The 22,508-nt window shown below is 42.2% G+C and overlaps 1 protein-coding gene across 5 annotated transcripts in view; it reads left to right on the forward strand.

Moving 5' to 3' along the window:
* The window catches only part of LOC136849677 (uncharacterized), a 193,692-nt gene that overhangs the window by 43,231 nt on the left and 127,953 nt on the right, over positions 1 to 22,508 (forward strand). For all 5 annotated transcript variants that reach the window (XM_067123015.1, XM_067123011.1, XM_067123016.1 and 2 more), the window contains exon 2: positions 2,170 to 2,249. In XM_067123015.1, the coding sequence (XP_066979116.1) occupies positions 2,226 to 2,249 (24 nt within the window). In that variant the 5' untranslated portion in view covers positions 2,170 to 2,225. The remainder of the gene's footprint in view (positions 1 to 2,169; positions 2,250 to 22,508) is intronic.

The following is a 22,508-nucleotide window of genomic DNA, read 5'->3' on the forward strand; positions in this document are numbered from 1 at the left end:
GAATGACCTGTGGAAGCTTTTGGAGACACTTTTCCCGGATCTCTTTGCGGCTTCCAAGAACCACCTCTTCTCTTTATTGTGGACCCTCGTGCATGGGCAACAGACGCCCTTCTGCAGGATTGATCCAATCTAGATCTATACGCATTCCTTCCTTTCAGTATGATAAGGGAGGTACTGAACAACCTTCATGCTCATTCAAAGTCAAAATGACCTTGATAGCACCCTTCTGGCCACAGAAAGAGTGGTTTGCAGACCTTCTGGCTCTTCTTTTGGACTTCCCGAGACTCCTTCCTACAATACCAGGGCTTCCCAGACAGCCCCTCTTCAGGAAGTTTCATCAAAACTTATCCACTCTGGCTCTGACAGCGTTTCGTCTGTCTACAAACTCCTGTGAGTGAAGGGTTTTTCAGGACCTGCAGCAAAAGCAATTGCCAATTGCAGATGCCAGTCCTCAAGCAAGGTATACCAGGCAAAATGGACCATTTTTAGGCTGGTGCAGAAGAAATAATATCTCATCTTCTAAGATGTCTTTAAATCAGCAGACTTCCTGCTTTATCTGAAATCTTCCAGGGGCCTGTCCTCTTCTATGATAAGACGTTATAGGTCTATGCTTAGTTCCATCTTCCGCCATAGAGGCTTAGACATCACCTCAAACCAAGACATTTCTGACCTCATTAAGTCTTGACTCTTCCAGGCCTAAGGGAGAACAGACAGTCGCATGGAGTCTGGATGTAGCTCTCAAGTGGATCGCAGGCTCACAGTTTGAGCCCCTTCGCTCGTCTTTTCTAAGAGATCTGACCAGGAAGACAGTATTTCTCATGGCCTTAGCAACTGCAAAAAGGATTATCGAACTCCATGCAAGAGACAGAAATGTTGGATTTTCCCAAGGTGACGCAACTTTCTCTCTAACCCTGGGATTTATGGCAAAGAACGAAACCCCTTCTAAACCCTGGCCTTGTTCTTTCTCAGTGAAGAATTTAATGGATAGTCTTGGTCCTGAAGAAGAGGAGAGAGTTCTTTGCCCAGTGAGGGCTCTCAGATATTATCTCCACAGAATTGAAAAAATTAGAGGACCATCAAGGAACTTGTGGTGTTCCACCAAGAATACGACTAGACCCCTTTCAAAGAATGCCATTTCGTTCTTTTTAAGGGACCTCATCCTGTAAGCTCACTCCCAGGTTGGAGAAGATTCTTTACCTTCCCTGAAGGTAAAAGTTCATGAAGTTAGGGCATTTGCCACCTCTTTAGCTTATAAGCACAACTTGTCCCTTTCCTCTACACTTCAAGCAACTTTGTGGCTATGCACCATTTACGTGATGTCGAAGCGACTTTTGATAATTGCAGTACCCTGCGACCTTTATCAATTACTGGAACAGTATCGGGGGAGGAAACGTAGGGAGCTCCCCTTCCATCCTCCATCACCTCCGTCTTGAACTTTGGTGTTGAGTTCCAGGGAAGTCTTGGGGGTACTGTGTATTTGAGTACCCACCAGTTTTTTAATGATCAGGTGATGGTCTCTTGTTTTTAATGGAGTAGGTGACTAGATGTTTTGGTTGGTTCTTTAATATGGTACTGCGCCCTGGGCAGGAGCAAATATTCGGACTTTGTTGGCCATCAGAAATATCCTTCGCCACAAAGCTCCTTCTCATACTTTCTCAGCCATCGGAGCACTCCTTCGCCGGAAAGTACCACATCGGTAGTGGTGCTCCTCGGCTACTTACTCCCGTGCCGCTACAGGTTGGGATGAGCGCCAACCAGAGGGAGTATCTACCTGCAGTAGCTCTCTCCTGCCTCCCCTTGCATGGACATTTCAGCTGAACAAATTTAGGCCAGTTGCTAAGTTGTTCCTCTTCTTCCCCAGAAAGTGGGTATGTTCTAGTCACCTACTCTACTCTAGCAAGAAGAAGTGTTACTGCGAATTTTGAAATTCAAGCTGCCGTGCAAGTAGAAATACAGCGATGCAATTACTGGGCAAGTATATATAAAACTTTATCATAGAAATGTAATTTTAGAGCTAAATTCTTTCATTAAATTGCAAAAGAGTATGTAAAGTATATGCTTGTTCTGTATTCACAGTTTCTTCATAGGGTTGAGGAATTTCATGTTCATTTGATGACTAATGAATGTTAAAATTTTTATCATTCCAATTATGGTTTTTTGTCTTTCCAGATCTGTTGTGTGTACAGTGCAGTGTTTGTGTTGAATATTACTGTTAAAGTTTAGAGATGGCAGGACCTGTTTACAATCCTGTAAGTATCAGAGTATAATATGACTTTTTTTATTGTATATAAATATAGTATCATGAATAGGAAGAATTGACTTACAATTCCAGAAGTTTGTGCTGAATAGTCCAGTACTTGTATTTTGCATTTATATTTTTGAACCCAGTTGTGTAGAAGTTTAAATTATGATAATTTAAATATGAAGTAAGGTGTTCATATACAGTGTAGAATAATCATACTTTAGGAGAAAGTATTCAAAGATACAAATTATTGCCTTATCAAAGCTTCATGCTTCATTTTTAAGTGGATGATGAGCTAAGTTGTCTACATTATTTACAGTTCTATTCTATGTACAGTTCTGCAGATAATTTATATACTGTACATACGGTATGGAGAAAGTCTTTCTGGTTTTTTGGAGACAGTTTGTCTAGTAGAAAAGTTTTTCTTTTATTCTACCATGTTTTGAAGTCTTCCTCAGTTAGGTCTTCAATATATGAGTCTTGTTTGGATTTACTTAATAAAAACTTTAATTAAATTTCTTATTCTAGGTCTTAGTATATAGTGCTGGCATTGTTGTTTATGAAGCTTATAGTGCATGTTTTACAAAGTTGTCAGACTTCCATAATTCTGATCTTTGTTATTCAAATCTTTCCAGGCTACACAAATCACCACTCATCATTAGACAGGCCATTAATTCTAAGTCTTGCCTTTTCTTGTGAAACATTTAATACCAAACAATGTACTAGAAGGTTTGTTCCAGCTGTGATCTTACTAAGGAATGATCTTCCTAGGCTTGTAGTTTTGGGGAAGGTTAATAGGTTAATAATAATGTTGATTCAATGACATCCGCACACATAGTGAGAGGGAAGTGCCTACTGTATATGCAAGACTAAGCACACTTATTTGGACAACTATTGTACAAGGTCATATGAGATTAACATTCACAGTCAGGATGAAATACATATTAAGCACACCCCAAGACCTGGGCTAAATTTAAGGATGGCCTTATTCTGTTTTGAGTATTGATGGGGAGAGACAGCAGGCCATGAGATGTATCCCAACACAGTACCAGCCACTGTAAGCATCTGCTGGGTGTGATGCGGGATTTTTCCCAATTTATTATATATAAAACTTTTGACGAGTCTGTTGACCACTGCTCTTAGATTTTTCAAGCACTCTGTTCATGTGGACTCCCAGATTAACCAATTGTCTAGGTAGGCTATTAGCTGTATTCCTTTTTGGCCTAGTTCTCGAACAACTACTGTTGCTAATTTTGTAAAAATTCTTTGGGCAGTGTTTAGCCCAAAAGGCATGACTTCGAACCTGTGCATATCTTTCCCTGTCTGGAACCTTAGGAAGGGGCGGAAGGGAACAGCGATAGGGATGTGCCAGTATGCATCATGCAGATCTATGGAAACTGTCCAAGTCCGTTTTGGAATGATTGAACGTACTTGGGAAACGGTAGTCATCCAAAACTTTTGGCAAACAATGTACTTGTTCAAAGTTGATAGGTCAAGGATCACTCTTCGTTTCAAGGAATCCTTTTTGGGGACACTGAAGAGACATGCTTGGTGGCGGATATACACGTTTCTCTATGACTCCCTCTAAGAGGGCTTCTGCATGTAATCTTCCAGAGAGGTGTCTGGTTTTTGGAAGAACCCCTTTAAAGGAGGGGATGAGACCATTTCCACCCCAGCCCATTGAAAATAATGCTGTGTCCCTAAGGGGAAGACTTTCATTGCCTTTGGTGTCGTCGAAGCTGACCCCTGACCATACAGTTCCTATTGGTATCCGCCTCTTCCCCTGCCTTTGCCCTTGATAGGCATTCCAGGTGTTGCTTTTCCTTTTCCCCTATATGAGGGTCTTTGGACCTTGTGTTAGTTCTTCATTGGATGGGTCGATATCGTACTCGCCTAGCACTCTCCTAGGCCCGCGTTCAATTCTCCAGCTGGCCACTGAAGAATTAGAGGAATTTATTTCTGGTGTTAGAAATTCATTTCTTGGTATAATGTGGTTCGGATTCCACAATAAGCTGTAGGTCCCGTTGCTAGGTAACCAGTTAGTTCTTAGCCACGTAAAATAAATCTAATCCTTCGGGCCAGCTCTAGGAGAGCTGTTAATCAGCTCAGTGGTCTGGTTAAACTAAGGTATACTTAACTTTGGACCTTGTGAAAAGAATTTCCTTGTTTTAGTTTTCCTTTTGTAGGGAGTTGTCCCTTATGACCACCTACCCATTTTTGAGGAAAACTTTTGGGGGTAGCTGAAGGCTTATATGATTTTTGATTACAGTGAGATTTTTTTGGGTTGGGTAAAGGGAAGTTTTGGGTTTTTTGTTTCTTGAATTCCCCTTTTCCCAGAAGGGAGTTGTAACGTTGCCTATTCCTTGGTGGAGTTTTTCAAAACTGGGATGACCATGGCAAATGGCTTTAATTCTGCCATTGTTTCTTGTTTTCTAGCCTATAGAATTTTGAAAATGTGCCTTCACATGAATAATTATATTGAAAGTGAAGGGACAGAAGGCTGGGGCTACTTGGTGAGTAACTTGGGTCATATTCAAAATGGAAGTAGAGATCCATTTTCCATTGACCTGGTAAACGGTGTCTTCTGTAGCTTTTCATGCTATAGACACAGGTAAGAGAACCATTTCTTTTAGTGGTTTCTCCATGTCTGGTGAGGGTGGTACCAAGTGCCAATCTGTATTAGGGAATGCTGGCCTGTCTCCAAACTCTACAAATACAACTTCGATCATAGTTTTTGTCTCAATCAAATACTTACCATCAGGAGAAAAAATGCACACTGAGGCGTCTCGCTAATGATTACCAATATCATCAGGGGTGAATATTGGAGCCCCCATTATGTTTTGATTTGAAATTTTGTAGTCCAAACTGGCCATTTTGTCATTTCCAGTTGGAATTCTAACATTAGACCTTGTTTGAGCAGAATTTGTATCCACTTTCACTTTTCGGTTACAGGATGTGGTACTTTTACACTTTGGGGTGTACATGACTGACTTAATTTCCTTAATTTCCTTTTCAGAATTATTTATCATGTTCCTTATATATTGCCATTCTGTGGCAAGGAATCTTTGATGTTAGTCATAATTTCCTTACGGAACTGATCAAATGGCGTACTCTGTGTATCTGTTTTGGGGGAGCTTGCGCAGTCTGACTGAGCTTCAACAGCTGAACTGTAACTGCCTGTTAACCAAGGGGCAGAAGTCCTGGGTAAGTTACTATACCCCTCTGAAAATGTAAAATGTACAGTAGTCTTTTCAGTCTGGGTTAAGTGGATCCTAGTATCCCGTCTGGGGGAAAGATCCTCTTCACCATCTGATAGCTGCATGGGGATAGAATTTCTTAAGGAAGGTTTCTCCCATGGTTAACTGAAATTTGTGTCGCTGATCCTTCTTGGTTCAGCAGGGCCATTTCAGTGGCAGTGTCCCTTTCATGTTCATTAGTAAGAATGTCACCCCCATGCAAAGATCCATCTACTTCCTCTGCGTGGTACTGGGGACGGATGTTACTGGGTTTTGCCCCAAATATAGATCTTGTTCTGAGAAAGGGTTAAATATCTGCTGCCAGAGTTCTGCTGGAAAGATAAAATCTCCCCTTTCCTCACCCCAGCTGAACCCTAGGACCCATTGAGACATTAAAACGAATTGTTTTGTCCTCAAAACTTGCTGCCAGGAGCATACTACAAATTTTGCACATATCTGGCGACCAACCAAATTTTCCTTTTTTTTTTCACAAGGACTATGCTCATGGCAGGTGGTATAGGCTGTACCTACTGGCAAAAAATGAGCTGAGCAATTTGCTGCAGAACACTTGAGCTGAGGGTTTTGCATAATGGCAGCCCTGTAGTGATAAAACAAGTTGTTAGTAGAAACTACTGTAGTTAGTACTAATTGTCTGTAGTCTTATATAGATAGTATATTCAGTATTACAGGCTAATTTGATTAAAAGTGTATACTGTAGCTGTAATATATTTTATTTTCCATATTGTTATACAGTATACAGTATATTAAATATCTATGTTAACTTGAACACTAAGAATTAGGTTAGTTTTGACACCAGTATATGGCTGTATTACTTATACACTGTTAGTCCTTTTGCAAGGGCTATGTGAAATTTAATTTTGAATGTCATGCCATTCAGACTAATCTTGTATGAACTGATTTGTATAATTAACTAGCCCAAGCTATTGTTTTATATAGCTTAGGTTAATGCTCCTAGCATAATGTATGTTAGGTTAAGAATAGAGGATGTCTTAGAGCAGTGGTTCTCAACCTTTTACTACCATGCCCCCTCCACAATTATTTTTTTATCGCCACGCCCGCCCCCCCCCCTTGCATATAAAGATAAATTTCACTTGCAGATTTTATATGAAAAGGAATAAAAAAAGCCTTATGGGTTGTATAGTCAATTTACTAAGTAGGATATAAAGTGAGATAATTGACATTTTCACTTCTACAGGATAACTTGCTTAACTTATTTAGTGAGATACCTGACACTGCTTCTGGATACCAGATCTTGAATACGAGGTTTAATGTTAGAGAGTGCACAACGTAAATCATCTTCCACATCCAGGCGGTTTCTGTATTTTGTTTTATAGCAGTGAGCGTAGAAAATGCAGTTTCACACAGGTACGTTGATCCAAACATTGTTAGAACCCAAGAGCCTGATGTGAGATCAGAGGGTACACAGAATGGTATTTAATCCAGAATGTCTCCAAATCCAAATCGTTGAATTCATCCTTAGCTGTGGAATTAAACTTTAACTCAAGAAACTCCTCTTGAATTTCCTCAGCAACATCAGCTAATTCACACTGAAAAGGATTCCTAATGAATTTCAGGATTCACGATGTCATCTATGTCTGGAAAGTATTTCGTGAATTCTGCTTTCAAGCTGCTTAGATGAGTGATTATAAGGATCTTTAACTCAGGGTCAAGGTTACCATGAGCGAGCCCAGAATCTAAGTTCCTAAAACTGGCTGCATTTCCCTGCTGAATTCGATGTTTCCAGAGGTCGAGTTTGGCCATGAAAGTTCGAATGGTGTCGTGGTGAGAGATGATGTGGATATTTTTCCCTTGTAGTTTAAGGTTCACTGCATTCAAAGATTCAAAATATCCACCAAGTAAGCTAGAATTATCTGAAAGCTGTCAGACTTGAATTTGTCATGAAGGGCTGCCTTCTGCTGTGAATCTAGAAATATTATTACTTCTTCTCGTAGCTCATAAAGCCTTTCAAGCATGTTTCCTTTGATAACCATCGTATGTTTGTGTGAAAAAGCAGGGCTTCATGTTCAGAATCCATATCCTTACACAATAATTTGAAGAGACGACTGTTTAAGGCTCCAGATTTGATGAAATTTACTACCTTTATAGCCACGTTTAGAACATCCTCATTTCATCAGGCAAAGTTCTGGATGCTAAAGATTCACGGTGAATTATGCAGTGTGTACTTATTACAGAAGGATTTTTTCTTTCACCTTTGTGATGAACCCAGAACGCAGGCCAACCATGGCTGGGGCTCCATCAGTACACACCTATTAGTGAGTCCCAAGAAAGTTTATTTTCCTTAAAAAAGTCTGATGTAACTTTAAAATGGCTTCTGCTGTTGTACAACTTTCCATGGGGCAACAAAACAAAATTTCCTCCTTTATATTGTTGCCTGACAGAAAACGAGCATACATCAAGAACTGAGCACACTGAGCGATATCGGTCGTTTCATCACACTGGATTGCAAAAAACAGGCGAGGCTCTTACTAGTTCAGTGTTTGTTCTTTGATATCTTGAGACAGTTCATGGACTGTATCGTTTGACAGGAAATTTGGGAAAGCTTATTTGCACTATCTTTTTACCAAGAATGAGTTGAGCTGCACATAGTATACTTGGCTTTATGAGAGTCTCTCCAATGTTATGGCTCTTCTTGCTCTTTGCAATCAACATGGAAATTTCATAAGAAGCCTCAACAACCTTTGATGATTGTTGTCTAAATACCCGCTGTCATCCATTTTCACTTGCTTCAAGGTGTGTTTTTTGTTTCAAAGAATGCCTTTGGCTTGTCAACTAGACCAGGATGTGCTGTTTGCAGGTGGCGTTCCAAGCGTGAGGGTCGCATTCCATCATTGCTCAGAGTCTTGTAACATATCACGCACTGTGGGACCTCTGTGTCACCCTTTCGGAGGGACACAAATCCAAAACGAATATAATCTTCGTTATACTTCCGCTTCTTGGCACTCATTGCAACGTAGTTGGAGTGAAACTGGCAAAACGTATCTGCGATCAAGATAATATGCATTTGTAAATTAAGGTATTTTTCACCTCTTGATGATAACCACCACAGTATGATTATCACAGTTACATGATCAATGAGTGAGAAGGACAGAGAAAGAGGGAGAAAGATATATCCAAAATTTTTTGAAAATTTTGAGGCTAAACACGAGATTGGCAGAAAATTGAGACAATATAAGAAATACATCCAGCCTTGGACGTTAAATTAACCTTGAAGGAAAAGAAGAAGGAAAAAAGGAGAGGAAATAATATATATATATATATATATATATATATATATATATATATATATATATATATATATATATATATATAGAGAGAGAGAGAGAGAGAGAGAGAGAGAGAGAGATACAAACATTTATAACTAAATTTTATATACATACATATATATATATATATATATATATATATATATATATATATATATATATATATATATATATATATATATATATATATATATATATATATATATATATATATATATATATATTATATATATATATATATATATATATATATATATATATATATATATATATATACACACATGAATCTCTCTCTCTCTCTCTCTCTCTCTCTAATACAACCCTACTCTGACTCTACCTCTCTGACTCGGTCACTGATCATATGGTTGAGATAATCATGAAGTGGTGGTTACTAGTACATCTTCTTTTGTAAATAGTAAAATTTGAGACCATTAACTTATGATTTTTACAATATGAAGGAAAAATAAATAAAACAAAATATACATCTTCAAAATTTTGCAGTAATCTTAGCAACGGTCTCTCAACATATTTCGGTATATTGATAAACATAGAAACTGATATATTTTTTTTTTTTTTTTCAAATAAAGGACAATAATCCCACCAATGCAGGGCAGCCCATCAACGACACAGGGAAAACAAAACTAGTCAAAAATAATTGATAGGAAAAAAAATTAATCCCCAGAATATATCTCTCCTTTTCTTTCATTCACATTCTCACAAACCTGACAATGTTAATGGGTCGATAAGAAACTGAGATAATGTACCTCAACAATTTCGCCTGTAGAAACGGCAAGGAAGAAATGTTCAAATACTTTCGGACATGTGTGGTAAACTGGGAGTGTTGACAGGGACTGTGTTGATAGTGTGTGTGGTGGGACTGGGTGTGAGAAACGGATCTCATAGCTCACCAGTAAGGGACACGATTATACACGTCCACGACAGGCAATGTACTCTCGGTAGCCTACGTGGAAGGAGAAAGCATGAATTAGTAACGATGATATTACTTTATTATATAAAACTTTTACCATTATTATAATTATTATTATTATTATTATTATTATATTTTTACTATAATGTCTTTTTATTTAACTGATCTAGTCTAAAATAACACAACTTATTTTTTTCATTTATAGCTGCATTATTCTCCTGAGGCTCACGCCCCCTTTGAATCCTCTTGCGCCCCTAGGGGCATGCCCTGGTTGAGTAACACTGTCTTAGAGGGTTCTTGCTTAACCTATTCTAGGCCACTGCCTAGTCTAGTCTTACTTAAATCACACTTAAGGCTATAAACTCTATAGGAAAGACTCCTCTAATAATCTGGTTTGCTGCTTTATCTGGCCAAGACTACCTTTTATGATATTCGGCCAGTGCTTTATTTAATTTGAACTACTGTTTAAGGCTAATATTAGGATATTCTCTTAGAAGGGATTCCTCCTTAATCTGGTTAGGCTACTGCCTGGTCTAGGTTTATATAACCTTTAAGGATATAGGCTACATAAGAACTCCACTAATATGTAGCCATACAGATAGGCTACTGAGTCATAAAAAAACTAGGTTATCATTTTATCAATTGTAGGATACTAATATATATAATCCTAGGCTATTTGGTCTAAACTACTGCTTAGGCCAATAACAGGATCTTTCTTAAAATGTTCTCTGTTAGCCTAGTATAGGGTATTACCTAATCCGGATTACAGTATTTTAGAATACACTTAAACATATAGGCTATATCAAAACAGAAACTCACTAATGTGTAACTTTATAGTTAGGCTACCGTTTTTGTCTTCCCCAGGTTGTTATTTATATCTAATTCTAGGCTATTTGGTCTACTGTATAAAACAGTAACTCACTAAAGTGTAACCTTATAGCTAGGCTATCACTTACTCTAATATAAGGTACTGCCAAATCCAAATGATTTAATTTGCACTTAAGGGTTCGGGTTACGTAAAACACAATTACCTTAATGTGTAGCCTTAAAGCTAGGCTACCACCAGTCCAATAATAGGATGTTTCGTAAAAGGTTATCACGTAACCTAATAGAAGGTGCTTCCTAGACCAGATTATTTAGATCACGCTTAAGTGAATAGGCTACATAAAATTAAAAATTTTACTAATACGCAGCCCTATAGCTAGACTACTGTTTTATCTTGCCCAGATTGTTGCTATTATCTAATCCAAGGGCCCTTGGTCTAGGCTAGGGTATTTCTTAAAGTGTTCTTACTTACCTTAATTTAGGTTACTACCTAATCCAGGTTTAGTTCACACTTAAGGATATGTAATCCTAGGTTATAGGCTACAGACAAAATCCACTATTAATCTAGTCTAAATTATTCTCATTATTCTGATGTTAGGCTACTTCCTAGATTATTGTAGACATCGTATAATCTGAAAGGATTTTCTATATTAATGATAAATTGTGGAACATTTCTTTTAGTTAAAACGTGTAATTAGAGTGACAAATTCTTTAAAACAATTTGCAATTTTCAAAAACTAGCAGTCAGCATCATGAGAAAGCACTGATCATGTGTTAACAAGAAATGCTGGGTACCTGCTTTCACACAAATTAATTACCAGTTCCAAAAGTTTAAAACTAAATTTTAACTGGAACTTACACTTAAGCACTTAATTTGCTTCTGTAGATGAATCCATGATATTCACTAATATAAAAACAGAGAAAAGCCACATTCTCGGAGCACTGGTACTATCAGTAAACAGCACTGTATTGACCTTGAAAGAGTAGTGGCTTCCTGGTCTTGTGCCAGTCTGTCTGTCGACAATATGGTGGATTGCGCATGTGCGATAATAACTTTTTCTTCTAGCAGGTTTTGACATCGGAAAACTGGGTTGAGCTTCACTGAAGATAAGGGAAAGTGCCCTCTTTGAGTCGATTACATACCCTATCACGTGTTATAGTGTTTATCATTATGACACAATACCCGGCCACGAGACCAGCTAAAAGAGAATTCTTTTATATTAGTGTGGTCACCATGGAGCTCTGGTAGACTATGGAAGGGTAACTCCTTGGGACGAAACAACTACTACCCTATAAAAGAGTACTGTAATGGCTTCCTGGTCTTGTGCCAGTCCGTTTGTCGACAATATGGTGGATTGGGCATGCTCGATAATAACTTTTTGTACATGCAACTTACCCGTCAGATATATACTTAGCTATAGTCTCCGACGTTCCCGACAGAAATTCAAATTTCAAGCACACGCTGATAGGTAGGTCAGGTGATCTACCATACCCGCCCGCTGGGTGGCGGGAATAGGAACCATTCCCGTTTTCTAATCAGATTTTCTCTGTCGCTGGTTCCGCAACATCTGTTGTTGGTTCCTCCTGCTTAGATTTTCATTTTTCGCTTGCTGAGGATTATTTTGGACTGACCTTTGGTGATGTATTGGATCTTTGGCTTGGCATACGCTTTTGTGGTTTGATTTTGATTTTGGCTTTGGATTTTTCTGTAAGAATGTCTGATCAGAGTGTTGCACCAGTGTTTCGTGTGTGTGTTAGGTCTGATTGTAAGGTGAGACTACCGAAAGCTTCGGTAGATCCTCATACTGTGTGTTCGAGGTGTAGGGGGAATGATTGCTCGATTGATAACACTTGTGTTGAATGCGAGAATCTCACTGATCTGGAATGGAAGCCTTTGAACTCTTATGTACGCAAGCTGGAGAAGGATAGAGTTAGGAAGGCTTCTTCTAGGAGCTCAAGTAGGTCTCTTTCTAAGGAGGTAGAATTAGAACCTAACACTCTTCCAGATTCGCCTGTCACTCCTGTTGTTTCAGCTCCTTCACCCTTCGTCGAACCTGTGGATTCGTTGTCGGAGATGGCTGTAATGAAAGCCACGATCCGCAAGATGCAGTTGCAGATGCGTGCTTTGGAGGAGAAGAAAATGAAAAGTGATAGTGATGTGTGTAGTGTCCGCAGTGTAGTGGAGGGGGCGTCTGACCGGCTCCGCATCGCTCGTAGGCCTAGACCTCATCCAAACTCCCAGACCCAGTGGAGGAGGAATGTCGACAGCCGCAAGGGGGATGAAGAGCACTCCCAACGGTCAGGCGTCCCTTCGGCAGCGCCTGTTGACGCGTCCCAGGCTGCCTTAGATCGCCATAGAAAAGGGATCTTGAAGAAGTGTTTCTCGTCTTCTGCTTCTTCTTCGCCCAAGCGTGGTTGGAGTTCGGCCGAGGAGTCGCGCCCTTTGAAGAGGACTTGGAAGGCTCCTAGAGGAGACGCATTGGACTCCAGCCCTGACTGCTTCCCAGAGGGTTCTCCCGTTACAAAGAAGAGAACTCGAAGATCTCCCTCCTCTTCTTCTGGTGGTCAGGAGTCCACCAAGCAGATCCTGGTTGGCCTCCAGGCTCAGCTCGCTGCTCTTGCTAGCTCTTTATCAAAGAGCTCTTCTCGTAGGAAGGATGCCTCTCTTCCGATCAAGTCCTCCAAGAGACACCTTTCTCCCAGCAAGTCATCTTCTGTGAAGCTCTCTTCTCCTGTTAAGCGCCCCTCCAGTAGCAGGCGCTCCTCTCCTTCCAGGCGCTCTTCTCCTGGCAGGCGCTCCTCTCCTTGTAGGCGCTTCTCTCCTAGGCGCTCTTCGTCGGCGGATAGCGCCTCTCCTCCCAGGCGCTCGCTCCCTCATCGTCGTCGGTCTTCTCCTGTTGGAGATGGTTTCTCCCCAGTGAAACGCTCTTCTCGTCAGCCTCGTTCTTCGTCTCGTAGAAGCTCCTCCCCAGCCTCCCTCCCTTCTGGTAGGCGCCCCTCTCCTAGTAAGGGATCCTCTACCGTTCGAGCCTCTTCTCCTGTCAGGCGCCAGTCATCTAGCAGGCGCTTCTCTCCGGATCGTCGTTCTTCAGTGGACAAGGGCTCCTCTCCTTCTAGGCGCTCTTCTTCTGGCAAGTGCCCTTCTGCTTCCAAACGTTCTCCTCCTCCTTCAGGCCTGGAAGTGTTATCGGAGGACGAATCCCCCAAGGATATCAACGTTTCTGATTACAAGAGGTTGACAGCTTTGCTTGTTCAGGAGTAGGCCTATGGAGAATCCCTCAAGCCTGCTTCTCCTCCTTCTCCTGGCTCCATGCTTTCGAGCACCAAGGCCTCGAAGTCGTCCTCTTTAGTTAAGATGCGACCTACGATCTCAATGAAGAAGGCGCTTGAACGGCTTCGGAGAGTGGCTCTCTTCGAAGAAGGATGCCGGCAAGACTGTCTTCTCCTTGCCTCCCTCTAGGCTTTCGGGCAGAGCGGGAATGTGGTACGAGACTGAGGAACCGATGGGGTTAGCCCTCCCCTCATCGGCTGGCTCAGACTTCTCTTCGCTGGTGGATTCTTCAAGAAGACTCTCGCTTAATTCGGCCAAGGCTTCTTGGGGATTATGTGAATTGGATCATTTCCTCAAGGGCCTTTTCCGTGTTCTAGAAGTTTTTAACTTTATGGACTGGTCTCTAGGGGCCTTAGCTAAGAGGAGTCTTGAAGAGGACTCGGTCAGTATGGAGGACCTCAGCAGTGTTGTCTTGCTTGGACAAGGCTGTTAAGGACGGCTCTATGGAGATCGCTTCCCTGTTCGGCACTGGCCTGCTTAAGAAGAGATCCGTCTTCAGTGCATTTCTCTCTAAATCGGTTTCTCCTCTCCAGAGGTCCTCCCTCTTGTACGCTCCGCTGTCAAGCCATCTTTTCCCGCAGGAGACGGTTAAGGAGGTCTCTTGTTCTCTGTCAGAGAAAGCTTCTCAGGATCTGCTGGCGCAATCGTCTAAAAGGATGAGACCTACTGCTCCCCTTGCTAAGAAGGAGAAGGCCCCCTTTCAGGAGCCCTTTCGAGGATCCAGGTCTATCAGGAGGCGTGAGACCTGAAAGAAGAACAAGACCTTCAGGACTCCCTGCCAGGAAGTCCAAGTGAGAAACAAGTCCTCCAGACGCCAGTAGGTGCCAGACTTCTGAACTTCGCCAAGCCTGGGCACAAAAGGGGCGGACGAATGGTCCCTCTCTATCTTGAGGAAGGGTTACCTCATTCCCTTCATCTCAAGACTCCCTTGACTAAAACTCCGAGGAGTTATCGGCGAGATACAAGGATCCTGTCGAAGGCAAGCCCTTCTGCTAGCCGCCGAGCAAATGCTAGCAAAGGCTGCCATAGAACCGGTGCAAGATCTTCACTCCCCGGGGTTTTACAATCGGCTTTTTCTAGTGCCAAAAACTTCGGGAGGGTGGAGACCGGTGTTGGATGTGAGCTCCCTGAACTCGTTCGTCATCAAGAAAAAGTTCTCGATGGAGACGACGTCCTCTGTTCTGTCGTCTCTTCGTCAAGGAGATTGGATGGTGTCCCTGGACCTTCAGGATGCTTACTTCCACGTTCCCATCCATCCCTCCTCCAGGAAGTTCCTAAGGTTCATGGTAGGCGGAAGAACCTTCCAGTTCAGGGCTCTGTGCTTCGGACTTTCCACAGCTCCCCAAGTGTTCACGACCATTCTCAGGAATGTAGCTCATTGGTTGCATTTAGAAGGGGTGAGGATTTCCTTGTATCTCGACGATTGGCTGATTCGTGCCAATTCGAGAAACCGTTGTCTGGAGGACCTTTCTCGTACATTAAGACTGGTACAGTCTCTAGGACTTCTTGTGAACCTCAAGAAGTCTCAGATGATTCCTCAGCAGGAAATTGTCTACCTGGGGATTCTGATGGATTCTCGGGGTTTTGAGCGTTCCTCCCTGGAAAGAAGGGAACGCTGCCTTCAAAAGGTGACAGACTTTCTAGGAAAGACAGATGTTCAAGCGAGGGAATGGATGAGTCTGCTGGGGACCATTTCCTCGCTGGAACAGTTCGTTTCTCTAGGAAGGCTTCACCTAAGACCTCTACAGTTCTTCCTGAACGAATCTTGGGATCAGGAAGTCCCAAGAGTTGTCAGACCTTTCGGATTACAAATCAAGTAAAGGAACATCTCCGTTGGTGGTTAGACCCCCAGAAACTGGGTCTAGGAATTCCTCTTCAACCGCCGAACCCTCGCCTAGTGTTGTTCTCAGACGCATCGGAGTCGGGTTGGGGAGCAACACTAGGCTCGGAAGAAGTGTCAGGCACCTGGGAAACAGATCAGAGGTCCTGGCACATCAACAAGAAGGAGCTAGTAGCCATTCATCTAGCACTCGTCCGCTTCGAACGGCTGGTCAAGGGTCAGTAGTCCTTGTAAATTCAGACAACACCACTGCCCTGGCTTATATCAGGAAGCAAGGAGGGACTCACTCCTTCTCCCTTTACGTCGCAGCAAGGAGCCTTCTGATGTGGGTGGGGGAGAGGTACATCGTTCTCCTCACCAGATTTGTTCAGGGAGAAAGGAATGTGAGAGCGGATCTGCTCAGCAGGAAAGACCAGGTGCTTCCCACGGAATGGTCTCTACATCAAGAGGTTTGCGAAAGGCTGTGGTTCCTGTGGGGGAGACCCCATATCGACCTCTTCGCCACCCATTGGAACAAGAGATTGGAGAACTACTGCTCCCCAATCTCGGACCCCAGAGCAGTAGCAATAGATGGCCTTCTCCTAAATTGGGAAGGTCTAGACGGGTATGCTTTTCCCCCGTTCAAGATTCTAGGGGAGGTGATAAGAAAGTTCGCTTCTTCAAAGGGCACCAAGCTCACCCTGATCGCTCCCTTTGGCCATCCCGAGACTGGTTCACAGAGGTACTGGAATGGATGATAGACTTTCCCAGGTCGCTCCCTCTCAGGAGCGATCTTCTCAAACAGCCCCACTTCGACAGATATCACAAGAACCTCCCCGCTCTCAACCTAACTGCCTTCAGACTGTCGAAGGACTGGTTAGAGCGAAGGAATTTTCGCGCAAGGCTGCTAGGGCTATCGCCAGAGCCAGAAGATCCTCTACCTTGCTCCTCTACCAGTCGAAGTGGGAAGTCTTTAGGAGATGGTGCCGGGTTCAGAAAGTGTCCTCTTCCAGTACCTCTGTAATGGATATAGCGGATTTCCTTCTTTATCTAAGGGAACAGTGTAATCTGGCGGTTTCCACCATCAAGGGATATAGAAGCATGCTTTCCTCAGTTTTTAGACACAGAGGTCCTAACATCCCCGAAAATAAGGACCTTCACGACCTTATAAGGTCTTTCGAGACGTCTAAAAACAAGTCCCCTAGACCTCCCAGCTGGAATTTGGACGTGGTCTTAAAATTCTTAATGTCAGATAAATTTGAGCCTCCTCAATCTGCCTCTTTCAGGGATTTAACCAGGAAATCGTTGTTTCTTTTTGCTCTTGCATCGGCTAAAAGATTGAGCGAATTACAGGCTTTGGAAGGTTCTGTCGGCTTTAAGAAGGACTCTGCGATCTGCTCCTTTAAGCCTCTCTTTTTAGCAAAGAACGAGAACCCTTCCAAACCTTGGCCTAGGAGTTTTGAGGTCAAAGGACTCTCCACTATTTCAGGACAAGAGCTGGAGCACACTCTCTGTCCAGTAAGAAGCCTTAGATGTTATCTGGAGAAAAAGAAACAGCTCGGAGGCAACACTGAAAGTCTTTGGTGCTCTGTCAAGGATCCTTCAAGAGCAATTTCTAAGAATGCCCAGGCTTTCTTCATTAGAGATGTTATCAAGGAGGCTCATCTTTCTTGCAAGGACGAGCACTTACAGCTCCTAAGAGTGAATGCTCATGAGGTGAGAGCCATAGCTACTTCTCTGGCTTTCCACAAGTCTTGGTCCCTCCAGTCTATTGTGGACTCTACGTACTGGAGATGTAACTCAGTGTTTGCTTCTCATTATTTGAGAGATGTGCGTGTTACGTATGAGAAGTGCTTCTCTCTAGGAGCTTACGTATCCGCGGATTCGGTGCTGGGTCAAGGAGCTGAAGCTAATCCTTTTTAGTCTAACTAGTTGGTTGTGTCTTTTAATGCGTGGTTGTGTTTTTATGGTCGGCTGGAAGAGAGTGTTGAGATACTCTCTCTTTCATCTCGTATCACTAACAAGGTTAGGCTTGGTCAGGTGGTCGGGTTTGGTTGTTAGCTCCTTGTAGTTTTTATTTTTACCTAGCTCTGTCATGTAAGAGGGATAGCCCCCATTGATATGATTCAGGTAGAGGGCTCTGTCTTGTAAGTGGGTTAATCCCCATTGACACGATCCATAACAGGCTCTGTCATGTAAGTGGGTCTTCCCCCATTGATATGATCCAGAAGGGCTGTCAGTCATAGGTCACTTCCTCGCTGAAGCTCTTGAGGCATGCAGACTCATAGACAGTATCCATGAAGTCTTCTGCCCAATCAGGTAAGAACCATGGTTTTTGTTTATCCTACAACATATGTTGTTTCCCGTTTTTTAGTTATTAGCTGTCTCTTGCCCTCCTCCAAGGGTGCCAATCAGCTAAGTATATATCTGACGGGTAAGTTGCATGTACAAAAATGATATTTTTATGATAAAATAAAGTTTTGTACATACTTACCCGGCAGATATATACGATTATGGCCCTCCCAGCCTCCCCTCAGGAGACAGGTGGAAGAGAAAATCTGATTAGAAAACGGGAATGGTTCCTATTCCCGCCACCCAGCGGCGGGTATGGTAGATCACCTGACCTACCTGTCGCGTGTGCCGCGAAATTTGAATTTCTGTCGGGAACGTCGGAGACTATAGCTAAGTATATATCTGCCGGGTAAGTATGTACAAAACTTTATTTTATCATAAAAATATCATTTTTCTTCTAGCAGGTTTTGACATTGGAAAACTGGGTTGCACTTTGCTGAAGATAAGGGAAAGTGCCCTCTTTGAGTTTATTACATACTCTATCACATGTTATAGTGTTTATCATTACAATACAATACCCGGCCATGAGACCAGCTAAAAGAGAATTCTTTGATATTAGTGTGGTCACCATGGAGCTCTGGTAGACCATGGAAGGGTAACTCCTTGAGGATGAAACAACAACTACACTGTAAAAAAAACACATCAATGGAAAGAGAAAGGTATGCATAAGAACATGGTATGAGAAAAAATTATAAAAAAAATTTCTGTACCTTCCACGGGAAGTTGAAAGTAAATATTTCCAATCCTGTGCAGGGCTTCTTTACCTAGACAGTTGTAAAAAACGTGCTAATTTTACAATGTTATAAATGTTTTTTTGAATTTTTTAAATTTTATTTTTTAAAATTATAATTACAGCTCACGCAATATCATAACAGATAAGAACTAAAATCAGTAACAAATTCTGAGTATATTTATGGTAAAATATTTATGGGACATCCTTGGATGGGAATGGTGGACAACATTCCCATTTGACATCTCAAGGCAAACTGATCTCTCTCTCCTGTACCAACTAGCTATTATAATTGCCATAAGAGTTGCCATGAATCATTTATGACCATGGAAGTGATCTGAACACTTTTCCCGCAAAATTCATTCAGACTGTATGTGTGAAATGTTGATCATCAGAGGACGATACCCAGAATTTATCCTAAAACTATAAATAGTCGTCATTTTACAATGCCTACTCACAGAGGGTTAATGGAGTTTTAGGAAAAGATTTTGTGGATGGACAGTTTATCACAGCTGAACAATTTTTCTGTGAAGAGTACAGTATCTGTAAATTGAAAAATAATACAGATTTGAATTTTAACAAACTTACTGATTCTAGATTTATAATATGTCTTTGTTCATTGTGGCCATTTGGCAACTGTACTTTAAGTCTACACAAAACTTGATTGTTTTAAATGTTTTAAATATTTTGCATTTTGTATATCAGTAGCATTTGGCATGACTGGTGTCTGGTAGTCTTGTGAACATCATTTGTGGTGGATGGGTTTTATTTCTGGATCGGGGTCCCGTGTCAGCCGGTGAAATAATCCATTCAGCACTTATTTCTAGGTAATTCCGTTGCTAGATACCAGAGAAAAGCTAAATGTAAAGCTGGGGTTACTACCCCCAGAGCGAGCTCCAAGAAATGGAGTTGTATATGGTAAAGGGTGAGAGTGTCACAATCACGGGACCCTGCCCTATAAAGATTCCCAATGTCAAAAGTCCCAACGAGAGAGGTGCCGATACAAGCCCATGCACCACTCGCGGACTGTACACAAGGCAACACTAATCGCATTCCATTTTAGCACGCGATTTCGTTCACACGTAATTTCATTGTGATCCTTATTTTGTGCTTTATTTTGGCATTTTTATGGCATCCTCGCAAGGTTCTTCTTCGACAACTTGAGTACCAGTGTTTTGTTGTTTTTTAGGCGATTGAGGCTCCTTATTTTCCTTTAGTTTAATAATTAAAGGGATTTATAACGCCCGTCTCGATCTCCTCTCACGGCGTCTCATTACCTCTCTTGGTCTTGGGTCGGCATGTTTGTTTTGTGTTTTTTATTTGTATACCTTTTTGTTTGGGATATTTCCCAATTAATGATTCCTAACTTTAGTGGGTTTGATTAATTTTATGTTTGTTCTGTACCCCTTTACTTCGAGAAGTGATGTTTAGCGTTTAGGCTACGAGCTACCCCCTCGGGCCCATTCGCTTATTATCATGGCTTCATTATGCCTTAATTTTGTCCTCACTTCTCTTAGCCTTTTTAGAATCTTATTTTCATTGGTACTGTTATGGTTTTTTACTTTGTTTTTATAATTTTGTTTATTTTGTGAATTTTGTGTTCCCTTGCTGGTCAAGTGCTGTCTTGCTGTTTAGGCTACGTGGTTCCCCTCGGGCCTATTCGCTATTATTTTGGCTTTATTTTGCCTTATTTTAGACTCACTTTTCTAAGCTTATGGGAACATGATTTTCTTTGGTACATTTAAGTTTTGACCTTGTGCTTGGATGCTTTTGAATTTTGTTGATTATTTAACTGGAGGCCGGCTATTTCCCTTCGCGTTCATGTCGTGTTGGGCCTGCCTATCCTCCTACATGTGCCTTATAGAAAATTTTTGTTTTATTATGCATTATTTGAGTTATTAGTTAGCCTTTATCCCTCTCCTAGGCTTCCTTCCTTTGCATCGCCTCAGTTAGGTTAGCCTAGGGGTTGGCTATGGCACTTTTTCCCTTCGGGGAAAAATCGTTTAGAGAGGGGCGATCTCGATCTGTACGTATGAGTTTCATGTCTGTGATCTCGTTCTGTACATATGTGTTTTATGTCTGGTGCTTCCTTTGGTTTGGTTTTGGCTTGGATATATTGCCTACGTTCACCTCTCCCTGTTTCGGCTTTTCACTTAGGCTAATGTTCCTAATAAGTTAAGCTGGAATAGCGAGGGTTTACCTGCGTAGCCAATCCTAGTTCAATCCTTCTTTGGGTTGCTTACCAAAGGTGACCAGGGTGCTCTCCCACTCCTGTTCACACTCCTTTACCGACTATATATATTATTTTGTGGTATCGAGAAACCCCTTCTCCCCCTTTTATCCTTTTGCTCTCTCTCCCTTGGTTCGTTTTCAAAGTTTGTTAACTTTCCAAGGCTTGAGAGCAATTTATCCTTATTTTGTGCTGTAGCCTACATCCCCTCCTCTGCATTGATTGGTTGTCCTCGGTGTGTCTGACCTTATCGGTTGGCAGTCCTCCTGGGCCTGGAGGTGACCAGGAGTGCTCTCCCACTCCTGTTCATACTCCTTTTACCTTTCTTTGCTCTCCTGGCCGTAGAGGTTTTTGCCCTTCCTCTCCTTTTCTCTTGCTCTTGTCATGCAACACAGCTCACATAGCGAGGGATCTATGAGAATCTTTGGGCGCCCGGGAGTGCTGTCTCACCCTGGTCGCTACTTTGGGTTACCAACCTCCTGGCCTATCCTTCCCCCTTCCTTTTACGCCGACTGTTTCCCTTGTGGTGCTTTCACATGTTCGCACCTCACTGTTGGGATCTCATATGAGGCCAGTTAGCGTTTTCCACCTAACTGTCTTATGTTTGTTTACTTTCGGCGTTCCCCTCCATTTTGCTACTTCCTGTTCGGTGTTTCATTATCTTGTTGGGCGCTCTCCTTGCTTACTGCTCAGCGTGTTTTAGTGTTTAGCGGTTGGCGTTTTCCCCACCGCTATCACTTCGTTCAGGATATCCTCCTCCGGGCGCCTCTCTTGGCTTTGAGTGCGCCCACTTCCGAACAGTTCATAACCTTCCCACTATGTTTGTATCCGTCACATATTGTTAAACACGCCGCTCCCGATTGTTCCGTTGACTCTGTTTTTATGTCTATGAGATTTGTCCTGTTAGCCCGGTTTTCTCTCCGGTTTTCCCCGGGGGTTTTCCTGGTCTGACTAGGCTAAGTCGCTGCTATGGTACTCTGCTCCGCATCCGCTCCAGCATGCGCACTTCTCATACGCTTTCAGCTGGTTTTGTCGAGTACAGGAATGCTCCGCTTTCCTGCAACAAACCAGCGGTCACGGAGTATGGTTCCCATTCGGTGCAGTCTGTATTGGAGAATTTATAGTTTGGCACGGAAGGTTGTGAAGTACGCTATGCTCTCCCCGAGCAGACTTCTTGATGAAACCGTAGGTTTTATATACACCTGTCGGTTTTGTCTCCGCCAAACTCCGCCTCATGTGGCTTTTTCTTGGCTCGGAAGGTTATAGCACGCTATGCTCTCTCCGAGCAGGCTACTTGATGAATCCGTAGGTTTTATTTACACCTATCGGTTTTATCTCCGCCAAACGCCGCCTCATATGGCTTATTGTTAGTCGCTTGGCACCCGGCAGGATTGCGTTATACGCTATGCTCTCCCCGAGCAGGCTACCTGATGAATCCTTAGGTTTCATATACACCTGTCGTTTTTACCTCCGAAACTCCGCCATGTGGCTTATTAATAGTCGTTCTTTC

This window comes from Macrobrachium rosenbergii, chromosome 21 (genome assembly GCF_040412425.1).
Source record: "Macrobrachium rosenbergii isolate ZJJX-2024 chromosome 21, ASM4041242v1, whole genome shotgun sequence".
NCBI lineage: Eukaryota > Metazoa > Arthropoda > Malacostraca > Decapoda > Palaemonidae > Macrobrachium > Macrobrachium rosenbergii.